Genomic DNA, 20,304 nt, shown 5'->3' with positions numbered 1-20,304 from the left:
AGGGAGACTCTGAATGTCAATTTAACAGAAAAGGGTCCATTTAACACAAAAACCCACAGCAGCGCATGGCCGGGCCAGCTAGTAACACAATATTTTTCTACCTGGTTAAAATAAGACGCCTCCTTCAAATAGCAAATTCACTTGCTATTGTAATTGGTGTGTGGAATGTACTGATTCCCAGAAGTTCTGCCAAAGATGCTTTGGGACATTCCAGGAATCAAGAGTTGAAATCAGACTTTGATTTTACAAATAATGAAAGGAAAATAAATAACACTCAGCCAGCAACACCCAGGAATGCCACTTAAAAAAACACAACTGAATCTGACCGGGTCATAAAAACCTTTAGACCATGAGCTCTGAAGCTGTGTCACCATCATCAGCCTTTTAAATCAACAGCACAAGTGGGTGGATCCAGCCCACATTCAAGAGTGCTTCTATGCCACTATGCAATACGAGACAGAACTCAATTGGTGGCTTCTGGAAAAGAGGCTTCTGCAGCTTGTCTTCCGACATAGGAAGGCCTCTTGTCCTTAAGTACTTTTCCCTTTCTGGAAATATACTATCCCTAGCTTCAGACTCAAATTGTCAGCAGAGAGCATGAGGGCGGGGAGGGAGATTGCTTTATGGGAATCATGCTTTCTTCTTGAAAATTAAAAACACTAGAGAACGGTTTTCTAATACAGTAATATTTTGAAGGCGGGGGGTGGGGGGTGGGGGTCAGTTCAACTGACAACAAAGCACATATTCCAGAAAAAGCAAAGCAGACACTCATCACAGACCTACAGTAGGTGGAAAACAAAGGAAGCAACACTATTATTCTGACTAGAGTATCAGAATTAAGGTGGAGACTGGTTTGGGGCCCACCTCAGCTGGATCCCCATTGCAACCTGCTTACATTCTCCAAGATAAGGAGATGACTACTGTTGAGTCCTAAATGGCAAAATAACTAGCTGCTTTTAAAACTACAAAGGAAAGGGGGGGTGAAGGGGATACCTGTTTGCACAGTGGGGGCTGCACCACAGGAGAGAGGAAAAGGCATGGAAATGGGAGTGACCTGTGTGGAAGGGGGAGAATGGCAGGGGTTGGTGAGCATGGCCAGCAGGGACACAGCCCCCCCCCCCCCCGGTTAAAATATAATGTTTAAAAAACCAACACAAATGTAAGGTAATTTTCTTACTGAACAATAATTTCAGCATCTTGGGTTTTTAAGAAAAACAAAAGTTGTTCCTAGCCTGCTATATGCACTTTCTCTGAGGTTTTACCTAAAAAGGGCAAAAACTGGTGGTACTTAGTGTCATATTTTATGAGAGAGTTTTAGAAAATGGTAATGGTGAGACCTGATTAATTTATAGAATAGGCCTAGGCTTGAGGGCCTTGAGTGTTTTTACTTTTCCCTTTTAACTCCAGTTTTGTTATTGTACTACTCTCCCCCATCCTTACTAAATATGGCTTTTGAAATGTAAATCGTATCATGTTCAGAGATGCATATTGACATCTTCAGCACTGCTTCTCTTTGCATTTCAAAGAGTTGTGTGGTCACATTTTGCATTTCAGCAAAATTGCAGTATTTTCCGTCTAAGGATCTACTTTTATGTGGGCAATCACTCCCTACTAAATGGGGTGTTTGCGTGTGCACAGACGCACATGGGCTTATTCCCTGAATGTTGTGAATCTTGCTGTAAGTCATCAGGAAACATCTTTTTCCTTTTTAATTTCTCAGCTTGCCTGAGGGGGAGGTGAAGCTCAAAGAGAACACAGAAGACAAATGAAGACCACATCTGGCTGACTCCTAAGGAAAGTAAGCAAGCAAACCCAGTGATGTTTTCTGAGCAGAGGACTCGAACTAAAGTTTGAAAGAGATTTTTTTTAAAAAAAATGTGTGGAATGACTGCTTTCGTTTACATGGACACAGTGGCCAAAATTCTCTGGCAGGACGGTTGAAGCATGTGATCTGCACTTACCATTTGAATCTGACGCACATCCTTTTTACTGAAGGGCTCAAGGGACCTGGGAACAGGTGGGAACTGGGTGATGCCAAATGCCAGCTTGCAGGGAAGAAATGGACACTGACAAGCAAAGATGGAAGTAACTTGACAGCTTCAGCTCTGGAAGCTGTCTCTGGAAAGGACAGGTTAAGACTGGAATCACAAACTTTTCTGGGAGAGCAGTATGCAGGAAGCTGGCTTTCAGGCCACAAATGCTTTCACAGGTAAGGATCCCCCCCCCCACCCCCGGTAATATCAAGACAAATTATGTTTTCCTCAAAAGCAAATGTTTTTGTGTTTAGATAGAGCCACTGACATATGTGAAAAATTGAGAAAACTTAAGAAAAGGCCTGCTAATCTTTTTGTCCTGATCATATTGCAGCATAGTGATTCAGGATTTATCTGTCAGGTCTTTCAAAAATGGCTGTGCAGGCACAAGCAGAAGGGGGCAAGACGTACAATCATTTATGTTATGAGACCACTGTCTTCAGGTTCCTTAAAACTATGAATTTACATGCTGTTGGTGGAGTTGAAGTGATGGTTCTTGTGATACATTTTCTACTTGAGCATAATACTCAACTATGCATCAGATGTGATAGGTGCATGCATTAATTTTTTAATTTACATGGTGCGCATGGTGCGCAGGCCCTGATTATACCCAGCTAGAATAAATATATTCTTAGAATACTTATTCTGTGTGTGCTGCGCAGAGAGAATAGGATGGAGTACTTCTACTATGGTCAATCCTGCAGCAATTTTTCACACAAGATATGGAAGAAGGTAGGAACTTGCATCCAGAATGTCCCTTGGAGAACTTACCAACTCCAAACTCTGGAGAACTCATGCATTTTTTTGTTTTTGTTTTGAAGGCTTGAAGACTACAATCCACATGTTTATACTATAGTAATCTATACTATGCAAATCAATGTGTCTCCTGTGGTATAAGTGGATTGTGGAATGTGTGCCTTATCGAAGAGGCACCCAAACATTGTCTGTCAAAGCTTGCAGTCTTTGCTTTATTTTGGTTGGCTAGAAAACCCTGGGAAATTATGAGCAAAAGCATGCGGTGACCCTCTGGACGCCAACAGAGGCCACTTGGAAAAACACTGCGATTATACAATGTAACTTGTAGGCTCAGACAAAAATTCTTCATATGTGGGTGAACTTGGCAGATAGGTTTCACTTCTTTAGATGCTCAGTTTTTTAAATCAGTAGGAGAAGCTGAATGTGGTTTGCTTCTCTGTTTGTTTGGTTCAGGGCTTTTTGGTAACCCTGCAATAAAAGGAAATGAATACCATCCAGGGTTACATTCTTTTCTTCACAGTGGTGAAATCCTAGTAGACCCAACTATAGTCTTTCAAAAGAAACCTGAGATTCATTGCTCTAACAAATGAAGAACAAATAGAAACTGGTTTTGAAATTCATCTAGAATTCTGTTATTTGTGGGTTTTTTTAATTAAAAATAATAATCCCAACAATTGTAGGACCGAAGCAACACAAATAAGTATTAGGTATCTAATCTGTCTTGGTAAAAGATGCCAGCATTTTAAAGGATGTCCATTAAGCATATATCACTTGCATAGACCCTTTGAAAATATTCTCTACCTTGTGGACAATGTGACACAAGTGTGCTTCAGAGTCCCCACAAAACAATTATGTTGCATTGTCTAGGATTGCTAGCTTTTTGTTCCTGTATGCCCTTTTTGGCGCCTGCTAAAACATTCTTCTTTAGGCAAGCCTGCCTGGATGTTTACAAAGTTTAGGCTATTTTAATCTGTTTCAGTATTTTAGCTTTTGCATGTTTGAAAGTATGGCTGTGAATTATTCTTGCTTTTGTTGTTTTTTCTGCTTTGAGGCTTTTTTTTACAATCAAGGGGTATACGTGTAAATTTCATGAAACAAACAGATAAATAATGGCAGCTTGAGTTGCAGACACTGCAGGTGAGTCTAATAAGGCTGGAATTGTGCTTATGTCTGTTACACCCCCCCCCAACCAATATTTTTTCAGTTAGGGTAGACTTATCTTTGAGACTTCACCCTTGCTTTGGAGATAGCTCTCCCTTCCAAAGTGTGCATGGCTGTTTGTGCCTGCCCTTGTGTATGTTCAAAAATAGATCCCTATACCTCTGCTATTGTAAGTCTTGGAAGGGAATAAGAAAAGGAGAAGCCACTTGACTGTACAGTGGTACCTCGGGTTACAGATGCTTCAGGTTACAGACTCCGCTAACCCAGAAATAGTACTTTGGGTTAAGAACTTTGCTTCAGGATGAGAACAGAAATTGTGCGGTGGCGGCGCAGCGGCAGCAGGAGGCCCCATTAGCTAAAGTGGTACCTCAGGTTAAGAACAGTTTCAGGTTAAGAATGGATCTCCAGAACGAATTAAGTTCTTAACCTGAGGTACCACTGTAGTTGAGGGATAACCAATGTGGTGCTGTTCATATGTTGGACTCCAACTCCCATTAGCCCCAGCCAGCACTGCTAGTGGCGGTGATGGGAGATATAGTCCAATAATAGCTGGAATGCGGACACCATATTGGCTATCCCTGCTGTAGATTGGTCATCCCTGCTGCTACAAGGGTGTGCCGTTATGGAGAAGGCTATGGGCTTTGTGGTTGCCGCAAGTGCAAATGTTTTGCTATATATTGGGGCTTGCCTATGTTATCTCTTGCAACAAAGGTAGTGCTAAGCCAGGAGACAGAATAAAGAAGTATTTCAGGATGAGATACTTTCCCCCTATTACAGGGGTTTTAGAGCCTTCATCATTGTTTTGACTCAACTGTAATTGTGCAACCAGTGCTGAATCTACAGTCTGTCAGGGATTGGCACCTTGAAATGTGGATTCTAGAAGTTTTAGCAGGCTACTCTCCTTATGGAGCACTCTGCCTCCTAAATAGAAGGCCTGATAGTTGGTAACAACCGGTTGTGAGCAAATAGTGTGATCATTTAAGGCTGTCTGCTCCTGGTATCTTTGACAAGCCTGTAGGCTTTCTCTTCCTGATGTGAGTTGCAGAGATGACAATTCAGCTGTCAGCTCTTCTACCAATCACTGAACAAAATAATGTGAGAAGTCCCACTTGCCTACCACATTGCTGTCATTTTCGCCTCCTTACAAATGATCCTTTGACATGATGTCAGTTGCGTGGTTAATTCCTTAACCTGCTTAAAATCCCCCAATATAATATAGTATGTTAAAGTGATTTTCATGGGTAACCAACAGTATAAAAATTGCACCGATTAGCATCTGTGGTACAATTAATTCCAAGCTACAGAATTTAGAGTTTGGGGCAGCCCCAGATTTAGTTCTGGTGTCATGCAGGCACTGGGATTAGGGGCAGCCCCAGTTTTCTGACCAGAAAATGAATGGTTGTAAGTAAACACATTGTAAGTAAACACAGTTGTAAGTAAACACACACCAGCATTGGGCTATAAAATATATGGATCTCGTTCTTAAATACCTTTCACAGTGCAAGAAATTTAAGTTAACACATGATGGTCAAGCAACTGATTATGGTCATTTTTTTGTTTGTATTTTTGATTTCATGTTAATTTTAAAAAGCTTTAAGAAGTTATTTCATGGTGCAACATTACCTTTGATTATTGTAGGCACTTGCATTTGAGGTGAAGGGGGCAAGACCCCAAACTGAACTTTATCTATTAAAAGCCTTGGCATTGAATTCATGATAGCCTTTTTAGTTTATTTTTCTTTGTATCTGGTGAAATATTAACTGGGTGTATTGCATTTTAAAGTTGTTTTATTTTACACACAATAAAACAACTTTGAAATACAACACAAATAGAATGTGTTAAAACAATTAAATTTTTTTAGATGGGCCTTTTGAGAGACTGTATTCCACAGCTACAGAGCCACAACTGGAAAGGCTCTGCTCCTGACATAAAATAATTTCAGTCCCCATAAAGATACTCTTTGGAGTAGAGTCTCATCAGTAGATCTTTAAACCCTGGGGACCATAGCTGCCAAGTTTTCCCTTTTCTCGCGAGGAAGCCTATTCAGCATAAGGGAAAATCCCTTTAAAAAAGGGATAACTTGGCAGCTATGCTGGGGACTCATGGAGAAAGTATTTCCCAATGGGCTAGGAACTGAACTTGTTGGATATGTGATGTTTGTAATAATTGAAAAAGAAAATGGAATAAAAATTAAAAAAACAAAGGAACTGAACTCGTGACTACCAGCATGCAGAGCAAACATTCTGTTGTGATTTATGGAGTTCAAACATGAAACAAACCTCAATCAAATTCTGTCCTTGGTTTCAAAAACAGGTGCCTTAGAACAATAGCTTCTGGAGGTGGCTAGAAGAATGATCAAGCTTAGAAGAGAATGGAAGGAAAGCTGTTTTGTAGATACAGAATGCATTGAATTATTTTGCTTTGAATTTGCTATATAGGCTGATACAAAGGATGGCAATTTCTTTGTCTTATCCCAGTTTCTGAAGGGGTTCAACATCTATGCATCCAAATGGCTAGGGTTAAGGTTTTTGAAAAAGGTTTTTAAAGTTCTTGGGGTTAGGAACAGTTACCCAAATGCAACGCCAGCGGCTTCATGAGATTTCTTATGCAAGGTGACCAGGGAGTCACCAGAAAATTATTCCCAAAACCTCTACTCACTCCTGGAATGTAGGAAGTAGCGGTCAAGGAGAGAGTCTGCAAGGGTGTTCAAGTGGCCTTTTTAATGCTACTGAGCAGCCACAGCACCATATTTTGGAATAATGTGGCAAGTCCACTGAAAGAAAAAGCATAACATCCTTTACACTCTCACATCGTACTTACTTGAAAGCAAGTTCCATTGAAATCCGTAGGGCAATTCTGAGTAAATATGCATGGGATCAGACTGGAAGTGACTGTGAAAATATCACCTCACTCAGCAGGGAGGGGGGATGTGTCTGAGCCTACTCCAATATTATTACAACAGGTAATAGTTTGCTTGAATAAATCAGAGATGGCAAAAATAATTGGCAGAGCATGGATTTATGCGAACAGATGGTATACAGGAAAGAACAGAGAAACTCCAGGGAAGTGTGAGCTGTCCACTGAGCCTTTCATTCTGTTCCTGTTCTGACTTTATTTCCTAATGCTGTGTTGTCTAATTTTGGAATATTTTGATTATTATTTTTTGAGGGAAGGAAGATGGCCAGCTTTCTGACTGCTTTGACATTTGTGTCCTCCCTTAAGCTACTCCCATTTGATTTAAGGGCGCAGTCAGAAAGGGAGCTTTGTGGGGTAAATAAGGAATTCAGCTTTTTTTTTATATATATGAGCACAGCTACAAAGAATGTATCTTTGCAACAAACATCTGTGCACAATCAGTGCTTCTGAGAGCATCATTGGTGAAACAGTTTCGTACAATGACAGTTGAATGTAGATAGCTTGTATATATGTTGTGGTATGAGAGAAGGGGCTTTGTAAACAGGGCAAGTTTAGTGGCTCAGAAAAGCATGAAATGCTTGTTTGGGATATGAGTGATTCAGAAATTGTATGTTTATCCTGGAGGGTTAGACTATACAAACCAGTAATTTATACTGGCGGAAGATGAATATGGAGCCCGGCTGTGTATTCAATCAGTTCCTGATTTAAATGGAAAAAATGGAAATTGCAGATGACGCACTATTTCCCCTCCCCTCCTCCTGAGTCTTATTATACTTGATCTGTTTATCTTGAAAGAAATGCTCAGTGTACACTGTTACAAATATTGCCCCTCAGTTGTTCCAGGCAAGACATTGGACAGACGTGAGACCTGCCAGTAAAGTGGGAAAATGGTTGGCTCAGCGAAAATTCACTGTGGCTTATTTTAAAGCAGGGGTGGGGAATCTGTGACCATTCAGATGTTGTTGGAATACAGCTCACTTTTATTATTATTATTCTCTTTTTTTAACCATTGGCCATGCTGGCTGGGGTTGATGGAAGCTGGGAGTTCAACAACATCTAGAGGGTCACAGGTTCGCCATTTCTGTTTTAAGGAATCTGTTCTACTTGTAAAGGAATGCATATTTTCTTTCTCGTTGGAGAAATGCAGTTTGCTTGCCAGAATAATTCTGCGGTGAAAGAAACTGCTTAATGTGTTTCACATGGCATTGGAGAGAGGATACAGCAGACTGTAACACATGTAGCAAATGTGGTTTGAAAAGGTAGCACGGACGAACATTTTGTAATTGGGGGAGTTAAAGAAACACCTTTTCAAAACCGCTGAGTGCTTCTCAGAGAACTTGGCTCTTCGGACTATTGGGTTAAAATACAATCCATTTTATGTGTTGTGGCAATGTGCTGGGTTGCCTCCTTTATTCTGATGACTAGCTGGAAAGACTGATGTTCTGATAAATGATTGTCTGGCTATACACAGGACTCTTGTTCACAACTGAAATGGGACCATAGCAAACTTGGAAAAAAGGGAAATTATGGCAACCCAATACATATTCAAGGTCAGAAAGGAATCTTTAGCCAGTTCAGATTAGCTAAAGATCCTTAGGGTTTTGTTTTGTTTTTCTGGCTTGTTTTTCTTACCTGAGTCATCTGGAGAGATTTGCTGGGCAGGCATCTGCTTGTAGTACACTGTTTTTGGATGTTCTGGGTTAATAAATATGTGTGTGTTGATAGGTGAGCTGTTTTGCGATATGGTTGCCAGCTAAAATTTCAAAACAGGCACACACAGTTGTGATGATACTTGTGAAATTTAGATGCTACTAGCAGGGCTCCTTCCCCCCAAATCCGGAGCTCAGCTCTAGCACCTCTCAGGTGGGCGGCATTGCCATTCAACAAGAACAAGGGAGAAGTTCATGGTGAGCTCCGCCACCTCTTTTTCTACAAAAATAGTACTGGCTATTAGTCTTTCCTTCCTTTGGCAGTATATATCTGATAATTACAGGATAGTCGTCTCACAGGGTTGTGAATTTAAAATCTGGTCATTTTCAGTCCTGTGGCTCTACAACTACAAATGAAAGGATCTGATTATCGATATATTTTAGATTGGTGTGTGGGGGCATGTGCAAATACCTATCTCCCTTTTTGTTCCACCTCCCACTTTTTATGTCAAGTTTAAGTGGGTCTGCTACCATCATGTGCCATTAGAGGTATGTGTGGAAAATATTGTTACTTATCTTTGTCAGCCACCCTGGGAGTCTTTTTTGGCTTTACAACAGGGTAAATATGCTTTAAATACATAAATAAACAAAGAGGAATGATCTCCTGAGAGTTGTTTTCTGGTCCCAAGCATGTGGAATTAAGCTAACCAAATTTAATCTTGCCACCAGAAGTCCCAGGGGATCTGTTCTTTCATTATATATAGAAACCTTGGGAGGCTGACAGTCAACAACTTGACAATTTTAGATAGAACATGCCAGACCTTGACAATGTCTTTTAAGTTGGATGCTGTTATTTCATACTTTGAAACCCTAATCACAATTTATCTCACTTTGACTGATAAATTTAATCTTGACTCATTGCATGATCAGATTTTCATAATAAACCTTCCCATTTCTTATTCCCCTCTGAAAAAGAAGCAGATCATTTTCACAAATAATTCCTGGTGTACTGTGACTTATGCAAGACTATCAACTTTATATATTTTCATTGGGCCTGTAATAAAGAGTGATATAGCAGCAATTGAGAGATAAATTAAAAGTAAATGCAGTCTCTTAAGTATCGTCAAATGATATGTAGCATATAAAAATTATTTTTTTACACTTAGTAACGGTGAAACACTGTCTAGAAATACAGGTTAGTGCTAAACTAATATTCTTCTATCAAATTTCCTATTTAGATTACTTTGTTGAAATGTAAAAGCATCATTATGGAGTAATTAAAATAAATTGTCTTCTCTGGTTTAAAAACTCTCTTGTTCAGAACTACTACAGCACACACCATCCATAGTTTAAACTTTCAGGCTGTAGTCCTGAACACACTTAGTAGAAACTAATATCCATTGCAAATAGTGGGGATTACTGTACTTCCTAGTAGTTCCATATATTACAACTGGGCAGGGTCACAAAACATGCCATCGGATTGTGCTGCCAGTTCCTGTATTTGTCTTATAGACACTGCATGTTAATAAAATAAGTTGATCTTTGCAGCCTTTTACTTGTGCATATTTGCTGAAAAGTGTTCACGTGGCTTCAGAATATTCCAGCGCTTGAACTACTTATGAAATAACAGGGCATGAAAAACTGAATCTGGAGCTAAATAACTTTGTTTTGTTCATGCCAAGTATGTTCAAGGGAGTCACTAAAATCTTTAGATGTTTTATTAAAGGTAAAGTACTGAAAACTAGAAATGAGAGAAAGTGGTTTAACCCTCTAACTTTGACCCACTTACTATCCCTTTATTTTCTTTTGCTGCATAAAATTCTGGAGTTCTGGAAACCCCACACAGCATACAGGCATGGATTGCTGCCACAATGTTGTGCTCTGGGTTTTAAGAGGGGGGTCATTTTGCCCCGAGAAGCCCACTTTCTATACAACGGTTCTACAAAAGCTCTTAACTGCAAATTTAAATTTGTCCTCTGATTACTGGATCTGACAAGTAGCAAATGCTGAGTAATTTGAAAGTTATTGAAGAACCCCATTCTGTTTTTAAGTTCACACCTGTGTTGCAAGTGAAATCAGTGTGGTTCATGTAGCAAGGTTTGTGCTTTTTGTGCATGGTTTATCAACTCCACTACGCAGTCTGGAATTCTCAACAGCACTTGGGTGGGCAGGAAAGGGTAACATATGGGGCAAATCTCATGAAAAATAAGCTTAAAGCTGGTTCCATTTTCTGGCCTGTATCCAGTGTTCAGTGAGTATTTCAAAACTGTATTGACAGTTTGGAGAGATTGTCATCTTTATTCAAAGGTCTGATTGAGTCACCTTTATTGAAATTTTGAAATATGTGATTTAATTTTTTTTTTAATTGGTTAACAGATCGATCAGCCACTTAGAAGCCAGACAGTTAATTGACAGCTCTAGAAGTTAGAAACATGCTATTGGGAAATAGAGGGAGAAAGCACTGAATGCAAAATGTGTTGTAAACGTCAGCAATCCTTTGAGACATTTATAAAAGTTAAAGTCTGCAAAGGTGATTATAAATTTCATTACAGGGCAGCGTTATGTTAACGCCTCCTTGGCACATAGAAATATGCCATTGTGGATCAGTGTGTGAAGCAAAGCAGCCAGTGCATTTTGTGTGTCTGGTTTGTGACAGTGTTAGATTGATAATCACATTGACCCATTATTTAGCAACCCATTCCAACTCTGCTTGCGTGTGTCTGCCTAGTTGCTTGAGATACTAAGAAGAGATTTTGTTAGTTTGAAAAAGATCAGGAAGGTAAATAGGGGGAAGTGATGTAACAACTGCATGCAGTCTCAGCACAGAAGAGGAAGGTCCCTGAAAAAAAGCAATACCCCCCTCAAAACCCGCAATATTTATATGTTTACCTTTTTCCAATACATAATTACATTTTCCAGTATATATTTGAGCTGCTGGTAAATTGAAATCATTACAGTATTATCATCATCATCATCATCACTATCCATTTATTAATACAATACCTGCCTTTTTCCTTGGCAGGGACTCAAGGCAGCTTACAGATAAAAATAAAATAAAAAAATTCCTTCAGTAGCATGATTATCTCATTATACATGATAAGCGATCTTCAGCCATCTCAACCCTTGCTTTTTCATGCAAAACCATTTGCAGTCGTTTGCGGTCATCAACAGCTATCAGTCAGTCAATCACCCATTTCCACCACCCTTCTGAGTGATCCCCCCTCCCCATCCCCACCCCTCCCCACCCCTTCTCTACATAAGTGCCTGGAAACTTCCATTTCACTGTATCTGAAGAAGTGTGCATGCACACGAAAGCTCATACCAAAATAAAAACTTAGTTGGTCTTTAAGGTGCTACTGAAGGAATTTTTTTATTTTACTTCGATCCAGACCAACACGGCTACCTACCTGTAACCAGATAAAAATAAGAACAGCTAAAAACATAGAAGCAATAATTAAAAGCAATTAAACGTTGATGGAATTAAAACTATTTATCTATTAAAATTTTAAAACCATACAGCCCTTTTGTTAAAAGCAGCCAGTTCCCCAAAGCCTGTTGGTAGAAGGATCACAAGGAGGGAGCCAGTCTAACTGCTCTAGGGAGGAATTTTCAAATTCTGGAAGCAATCACCAAGAAGGCCGTCTCTCATGATCTGTTGTATCCATTCATTTTTAGTTCACATATTGCTACTTTTCTCCATATGATTGTGAGGCTGTGCAAACCAAATATGTTTACATAGGCAATTATGTTGGTGTTGGTAATGCTACCAAACTTGTGAACCTGACATATTCGTAAGTTAGTACAGTGATACCTCGACTTACGAACGACTCGACAACCAAATTTTTCGACTTACGAATGGGGCAAATGGCTGCACGCTTACGAATTTCTCGACATCTGAACGGAAACTGTGACGGTTTTAGATAGGGTTTTTTCGACTTACGAATTTTTAGATGGGGTTGCTTCGACTTACGAATTTTTCCATTTCCAATGCATTCCTATGGGAAATCGCATTTCCAATGGCACTTTTCGACTTATGAATTTTTCGACCTACGAAGGTGCCTTTGGAACGGATTAAATTCGTAAGTTGAGGCACCACTGTACATGCACTTTCATTATGTTTGCAATCTCCTGTGAAGGTTCATGGGTGAAATAGGTTGTGCCATACCAGATCAAGCCATTACAGCAAGCACATTTTGTGTACCACCAGGCAGAACTGCAACCATAATGTTACTGAATTCAGGAAGTTCATGGTTTAAGCTCCATTGAGCCCTGAGATGTGGAATGTGTGAGAGAAAAGACACCCCTACTCAGCATCTCTGAACAGACCGTCCACATGCACTATTGTAAGCCTGTTGTGAACTTGCTGTTGGTGTTATGATTATTGGCCCCATGTATTTCATCTGAGCAGAGTCACAAACAGAACAGAGGCAGACTCAGAGTTATCATTCATTCGGTTTAATAATTCCAATGAGAGGAAAGTATATATTGATGTGCAGCAATTTAGGGAACTGTTTAGAAGAGTGGGGACAAATGAGCTACCTGCAGAATAAAACAATGGATGCCAAATGTCAGTTGTGGCACTACTATGCCATTTGCCGGTTGATAACAAACAGCAGTATTATTTCGCTATACTCAAGGACTGGCTTCTTGTGGGACCCGGGAGATTTTTCATTGCCACTTTTTGATCAGTGATGCTGAAATTCTAAGAGATTTCCCTTATGGCTGCTCTGCATCTGCTCATGATCAACAGCTGGAGGTGCTGGAAGTAGTTAAATTCACATGATTAGAGCACAAAAATTGATGTTAACAGGTGTGTGATGATTTGGCATACCCTGAAATTGTTTTGGCTCAAAACACATATATGAACACCCAGCTTTTGTCATACAACATTGTTTCAGTCAAGAAGCTGACACTTAGGGTTAAACTAATTTTGTGTGCTAGAGTGACTGGGGTGAGTAATTTCTGACCGTGATAGTAAAATAATTATAGCACACTAAATATGTTCATGCCATTATATGACATGAGATGGTTTATTGTTTCTCTATTTTTTTAAATATTAAGCAGATATTTAGAAGTTAAGATTGCATGCACATTTTAAGCACATCTACACTGAAGAATCATGGGAACTGTAATTTTTTTTAAATAAATCTTTATTCAATTTTTTAAAACATACATAACGAAAAAAATAGAACAAAAAATAAAAACTACAAATCATAAAGAACAAATCAGAAAAAAGTGCAGGGTAAAAATTAGAGAACAAAAGAATACATTTAAGGGTGCTGGGAATTGTAGCTCTGTGAGAGTTAAACTATGGTTCCCAGGATTCTTTTTTTTTGGGGGGGGGTGTTCTTTAAAAGTATGTTTTGTGTACAGCCTAAATTTCCCTTAATTTCTTTTGCTGATGTTGAAGATATAAACTTTTGTCTAATGATCTCATGCACGGTGTACCAGCTGTTCCCATAAAATATCTTCATTGTGAAGGGATACAGTCCAGTCTCATGCCTCTATTTATATTTGTTTTTAAAGTGGTGACTGAAGATGCAAACTTTCTTCCTATAACTTTTTTTATTCTAGACTGTTACTTCCTTTTTAGTGATAAATTGGTTGGGGGCTATGACTTTGACTTCCTTCTAGATTTCTTTCCCCCTAGATTTTGAGGGAAGGATTCTAGATCGGACTGCAGTCCTCACGTACCTAGGAGTGCATGTCTACTTCTGATTGCACTGTCCAAAAAGAAGTGAAGTTAATTTCAGCTCATGACACAAAATTATATAATTGCACTGTTTCACTGACTGCATAATCACATTTGTGCAAAGACCCTTACTTTCTCTAATAGACAGATTGGCTTTCATAAGCTATTTCCTATTTTTCAGAACTTTTTATTTGCTCCTCAGGGACATTGTGGTTTTGTGAAGATCACACTGCCAGGTTACTGGTTTTCTGAACATGTTGTAGCTGCCCAAACTGTTTACCATATGTGGGGATGTGTTTTCTGAGTACAATCCATTTTATTCATGCTACTTGATTATTATTTTTACAATTGCGTACTTTGTGATAAAGTTCCTCCTGTTAGTGTGTGTGTGTCTGTTAAACTTCTAGTTCCCATCTGTAAAAAGGTATCCTGACCGTTAGGTCCAGTTGTGGACAACTCTGGGGTTGCGGCGCTCATCTCACTCTACTGGCCGAGGGAGCTCGTGTTTGTCTGCAGACAGCTTCCGGGTCATGTGGCCAGCATGACAAAGCCGCTTCTGGCGAACCACGCTGCTATTTTGATTGTATGTAGAGGCTAGAAGAGCAGCAAATTATTTTATTCATTGCTTCTCCCTGGCCACTGTTTTGGGCTGCTAGGTGAGAAACCTGGAGAATAAGGTCTACCTTTAAATTCGTCAACGGCATGTGACGAATTAGGTGAAGCAGTACTAGACAATTGGTAAGAAGTGACCAGGGGAGAGAGGTGTTACTGGTGAGCTTTGTGAGTTGGCTGTGGAAACAGATGGTAGCTGTAGCTGGGACATTGCAGGCATTGCTCAATGATTGGCATGCAGAGGTGTAGCTGGGAGGGGCGGGGGCACTGGGTGCCAACCGCGGGGAGCGGCGCTTACTGCGGGACCTACAGTGTGCCCGAGCCACGCATTTGCATGTCGAGGTCACAAGACACCCCCCAATAATTCACACACCACACAGCAATTTAAGTTTAAGATTTTTGGCATTATTTTGGCCACAACTTTATTTAAAATACATTCAAATGTGAGTGGTTGCTTAGGCATTGGTTCCATCCATCTGTCCCCCACCCTGGGACAAATCTGACATCCCTAGCTGCCTAGGGAAGTCAGTAGGTAAACACCCCCTGAGAGAGGATGGAGCTGGGTGCCAGGCCCTTCACCTCTCCCTGAATGTTCCCTGAGGCTCTTGCAAGGCCCTAGCCCCTTGCGGGGGTGCGGACAAAAGCATGTCGAGCCCCAGGATTCATTTAACAGAATACCTCTATAAGCAGCAGCAATTTTGAGGGGTAGGCACAGCCTTTCCTTACCCCTCCACCAACCAATTTTAACCAATGCCTAACCGCCAACCTTACAAGTTGTGACGATTTGCTACGCAGTAGGCAAAAACCAAATGGCAACAGCCAATCAGCCAAATGGACAAAATTCCTAACAGGCCCCTGCCCCAATGCAGGCGACCCCATGACAGGCATAGCAATGTCAATTGCAGGAAGACCCTTAAAGAGGGCGGGCGGGAGATCCGTTGCACTTGGCAAAAGTGAAACCAGAAAGCTGCATGGAGGAGTTTATAAAGGCTATGGCTGTCAATCATTAACTTGCAACATACTCCCCCCCCCCCAGCAACAAAATTCCCAATCACCCTGTGGCCATCTAGTCTAACCTGCCCAGCAACCCAGGAGATGTCTTGTTAACCCTTCTGCAATCCGTGCTCTCCATGAATGGAGAACCTGCTCTCTCCTGGGAATGGCATGGTGGCTCAGGTGCCTGCAGGCTCCATGCTACCCGAAACGGCAGCGTGGGGCTTGTGTCTCTCTGCCCGCCGCCTCTCCCACAGCTGAGGGGGAGGTAGTGGCGCGGCTCCATGCAGCGTGCCTTGCCCCAGCTCACCCCGCCCACATGGGCAGCTGGCAACTATGGAATTTGCACCCACAGGAGGCAGTGATGGCCACTAACTCGGATGCCTGTAAAAAATGGATTAGACAGCTGAATGGAACTAAAGGCTATCAATGGCTACAAACCTTGATGACTATGCACTGACTCCATGGTTGGAGACACCAATGCTTCAAAATACCACTTACTGGGAAGTATAGGAGGGGAGAGTGCTCTCGCACTCAGGTCCTGCTTTCAGGCTTCCCTTAGGTGTCTGGCTGGTGACTGTGATGCTAGGCTAGATGGGCCACTGGCCTGACCCTGCAGGCTCTTCTTATGGTCTTAGTCCTTAGCAGACTCCCGATGACTATCTCACACCAGATCCCCAGAAAGAGATGCTAGCACCCCACTAGGTGCATTCAGTTTAAACAGTGGTTTTCAGCTCACTTTCTCTCTGTGTCCCTGTCTTGATTTTCTGTTTTCCTCCTTTTACTGCTTCCAGTCCTTCTTCCAGTCCCCCTTTCCTGGGAGAGGGAAAGATATGTCATCTTTCCTGGGATCTGATGGGTTTCTCCTTCCAAACCATTTCCTAACAATTAGTGTCTATAGACATTTCCCTGGACATCCTGAACCATGAATAAGTCATTTGCATGACAGAGGGTATGGCCAGGTCAGTATTCATGCCATTTTTGAAGCAAACTAAGGGCTTATCCACAGCTACCTTTCCTCCGCTCTTTCCAGGCACAGTCCATGCTTTAAAGCTTCTCCCCTCTTGACCTCTTAGTGTTTCCCCAGTCAATTTCATTTCCTTTCTCACAAAGAAGTGTGCTTGTTTTGGGGGACAGGGAGGTTGTGGGTTTTTAACTTTTTGGGGAATAAAAAAAACAAGGGAGGAGAGCTACTTGGATGGTTGATCCCTGACCTGGCTTGACATGCCTTGTTAATGGTGCAATCCAACCCAGGAATGTGAGAACCTTCCCTAAATCCCCCAAATAATCTAGTTGTTTGGGGTGCCCACCGAACTGATGCACACTTAGTAGATGATACTATTTATATAAAGTCAGCCAAGAATTTCAAGGCTGTTAAATACTGATGTCTAACACCCTAACCCTCCCCACCCCCGGTAACTGACCTTATTAAAAAACAAACAAACAAACAAACAAACAAACAAAAACAGGCAGCATTTACCTGTAAATTAAAGTGCCTTATGTGGAACTGGATGATAAAACAATGGTGGTGCTGTTTGTATTATGAAGCCCAGTGCAAAGGAAAATCTGAAAGCACTAACCATAATGTAATGGGATGGGATTGTATACGGGTGAGTAGACACAGCATGTGTAAAATAAGCATTGGAAATAATGATGGCATTACATTTCACAGTTCAGCATTTAATGATTACCGCCCCGATCAAGGTATATATGTATCAAATTCTTTGGCCACAGATTCTTTGGTACTTATCCAAAAACCTACTTACTATATGTATTTATTACGTTTTTTAAAAGAAAGGGTTTATTTAAGAACAATTTGTTTCAAGGCTGCAGCTTGCACAGAATGCAATGGCTTGCTTTCTAATGAAGCTACCCTGTCGGTTGAACATTGCCTCCTGGGCACTCTTTAAGGTGCCATTTTTCAATCCATAAAATGCTCTATGCTGCAGTTCTACAGACATTTAGGCTACCTAAATCTCATGGAAGCCAATAGGTTTTAGAGAACCTACCCCTATGCTTTAGCCATTGTATCCAGATTCATACATGAATCTCCTCACTTTTATTAAACTCTCTTCTCATGAAGGATCACCAGATCCGGAGCATTTTTCCAAAGTTGGTGCAGTTATTTTATTCAGTCCGTCATTGACAGCCAGCATATCCTCTTGGCAGGAAAGGTCACACCACTGAAAAGATGGAGTTCCTGCTGGCACCTCTCTTTATTTAGTGTACAGTGGTACCTCGGGTAACAGATGCTTCAGGTTACAGACTCCACTAACCCAGAAATAGCACCTCAGGTTAAGAACTTTGCTTCAGGATGAGAACAGAAATTGCGCAGTGACGGTGTGGTGGCAGCGGGAGGCCCCGTTAGCTAAAGTGGTACCTCAGGTTAAGAACAGTTTCAGGTTAAGAACGGACCTCCAGAACGAATTAAGTTCTTAACCCGAGGTACCATGAGGAGGAAATTTATAAAAGTTAGGATTAGATGGCAATGAAATGCATGCAGTATGGTAAGTAGCAATTTAATTGGGACATAAATGTGTGCAAACTAAGCACAGTGCCCATTCACACCAGCAGTAATAATCAGTTTAATATCTGATGAAATTGTTTTGTTGTTTTTGGACTTTGTAGGGATGTAAGTCTAATGATTTTTTTAAAAAATCCCACTAATCTTTTAATCCATAACTGCTAATACTTCCTACCTATAGGGGTTAGGGGCTGCTCTGTAACTGACCAGCCAGGATTGCTGATTGCCACTTGAAAGTGGAAGTGGAATAGCTTTGAAAAGTTATTTATAAAACACAGTCATGCTGGATTATCTTTAAAATTTAGATCACCCCCCCCCTTCTCCTGTCTAGACAAGCTGTGTTACAACTCAATTTATTGAGATATCTTTGGTATGTCATTAGGCACAATTGTGCAGCCTGGGTTGGCTCTGATTTCCTTACCAGCGCAAGTTTGAGACAACTGACATGATTCCTAACAGCCTCTTCAATTTTTGTTAGTCACAGAGTGATCCTTGCTATCCTAGCCTGCTCCCTGGATAGTGAGGGAATTGCTTCTGAATTTATCTGGATCAGCAGAACCCAAAGGAAATCTGTTTGATTGCAGAGGCTTCCAGTTATATGATGGGCCCCAGGAAATTGTCACGATTGTGATGGAGTATCTACCTGGTATGGCCCCAGAGTCAGATTCCAAGTTCTGGTCGTAGGCTTTTAGGATGTGGGGGAGGAAATTTCTCTCCACACTGGCCTTGGATGACCCAACTTGCCCAGAAGCCACAATGTATGAGGAGCTCATCTTGCCACCATCTTACCAGCCCGAGAAGGTTGTGTTCTTAGAGTAAATCTCGGAAAATATGATGAAGGGTGGGTAAGGAATTCAGTGAATAGTAGCCATGGCCCACTTATCACATTTAGTTGGGCTCATAGGCCAAGTGAATGGTGTTGCTTGGTGCCCTTATTAGCTCATGTAGAGGGCTAAACTGGAAACCTCATGTTCTCAGTTTTTCTCCTAGGCGTATTTAATTTCTATAGTACAAAAAAAAGTATGTTGCATGCTTGGTATCACAATAGCTCTGTTTAGTTGCAAACAGATATGCTTTAATTTGTTATAGCAACAAATTTGTATGCCTACTTGTACAGAAAATACCTGAATCATGCAGTTGGAAAATTGACTTAAATTGTCCCTTTTTCTTGATGATATAAATTGCCTTGATTTAAATCACTGCACCCTAACTAGGCTTGATTTCTTTAAACAAATCCCCCCCTCCTGTTATTTTGGGGGGGGGGATTTCAGTCATTAGTACTGAAACACTACTGTGAATGGGAATTGTTTGAATGTGTATGTGTTTAGAAAGGTTTAAAACAAGGGGGAAGTATCTCCAAAGATTTCTGAAAAAGGCAAATAAGTAATTTCAAAGAGCTGAGAGACATTTAAGATAGTGTTTTCATACAATAGTGTATCTGAAACTACTGTAAGATACTGTAAGAGTATCTGAAACTACTGGTACATGGAAAATACTTTGGAACAGGAGAGACTTAGCTCAAAATGTCATTTAGACCAACAGATTTTTTTAAAAAATCTACATTTCCTGAGCCATGCTGCATATATATTCTAGTTCAAAAGAGACTAATGTGTCAGATTCAGGGGCAGGCAGAATATAGACTGTGATCTACTAAAAGATCTCTGAGTGATTTGCAATAGATTGGAAATAATTTTGTACGCTCAATTGTTTAACAATAACAATCAAAATGACTCTCTGCCCCCCCCCAAAAGCTGGCAGGGGTAGGGGTGGCGAATATAACTAGTAGTGTATTTTTGAGTACCAGAACTGTGAGTTCAGTTCTGATGTTCCTAATACATTTCTGGGCTTGGCATTCTTTAAAACTAAGTGTTTGTGTTTCGAACCTGCCTTCAGTTGGCAGATCTCTGGGTTTTGGTAAAAAATGTAAGTAGCTCTCATAAGCCTGTAGCAACAACAACAACAACAACA

The 20,304-nt window shown here is 40.7% G+C and overlaps 1 protein-coding gene across 5 annotated transcripts in view; it reads left to right on the top strand.

Annotated features, from left to right (window-relative positions):
* Positions 1 to 20,304, top strand: part of LDLRAD4 (low density lipoprotein receptor class A domain containing 4) — a 289,122-nt gene that overhangs the window by 112,945 nt on the left and 155,873 nt on the right. For 4 of the 5 annotated variants that reach the window (XM_088675304.1, XM_088675305.1, XM_035124991.3 and 1 more), the window contains one exon: positions 1,721 to 2,209. The exons of the other annotated variant lie outside the window; for it this stretch is intronic. In XM_088675304.1, coding sequence (XP_088531430.1) covers positions 2,170 to 2,209 — 40 coding nt within the window. In that variant the 5' untranslated portion in view covers positions 1,721 to 2,169. The remainder of the gene's footprint in view (positions 1 to 1,720; positions 2,210 to 20,304) is intronic. 5 annotated transcript variants of the gene reach the window in all.

Source organism: Zootoca vivipara, chromosome 8 (assembly GCF_965207765.1).
Source record: "Zootoca vivipara chromosome 8, rZooViv2.hap1.1, whole genome shotgun sequence".
Taxonomy (NCBI): Eukaryota; Metazoa; Chordata; class Lepidosauria; order Squamata; family Lacertidae; genus Zootoca; species Zootoca vivipara.
The sequence above is the reverse complement of the archived record's forward strand: the minus strand, read 5'-3'. Positions and strand labels throughout refer to the sequence as shown.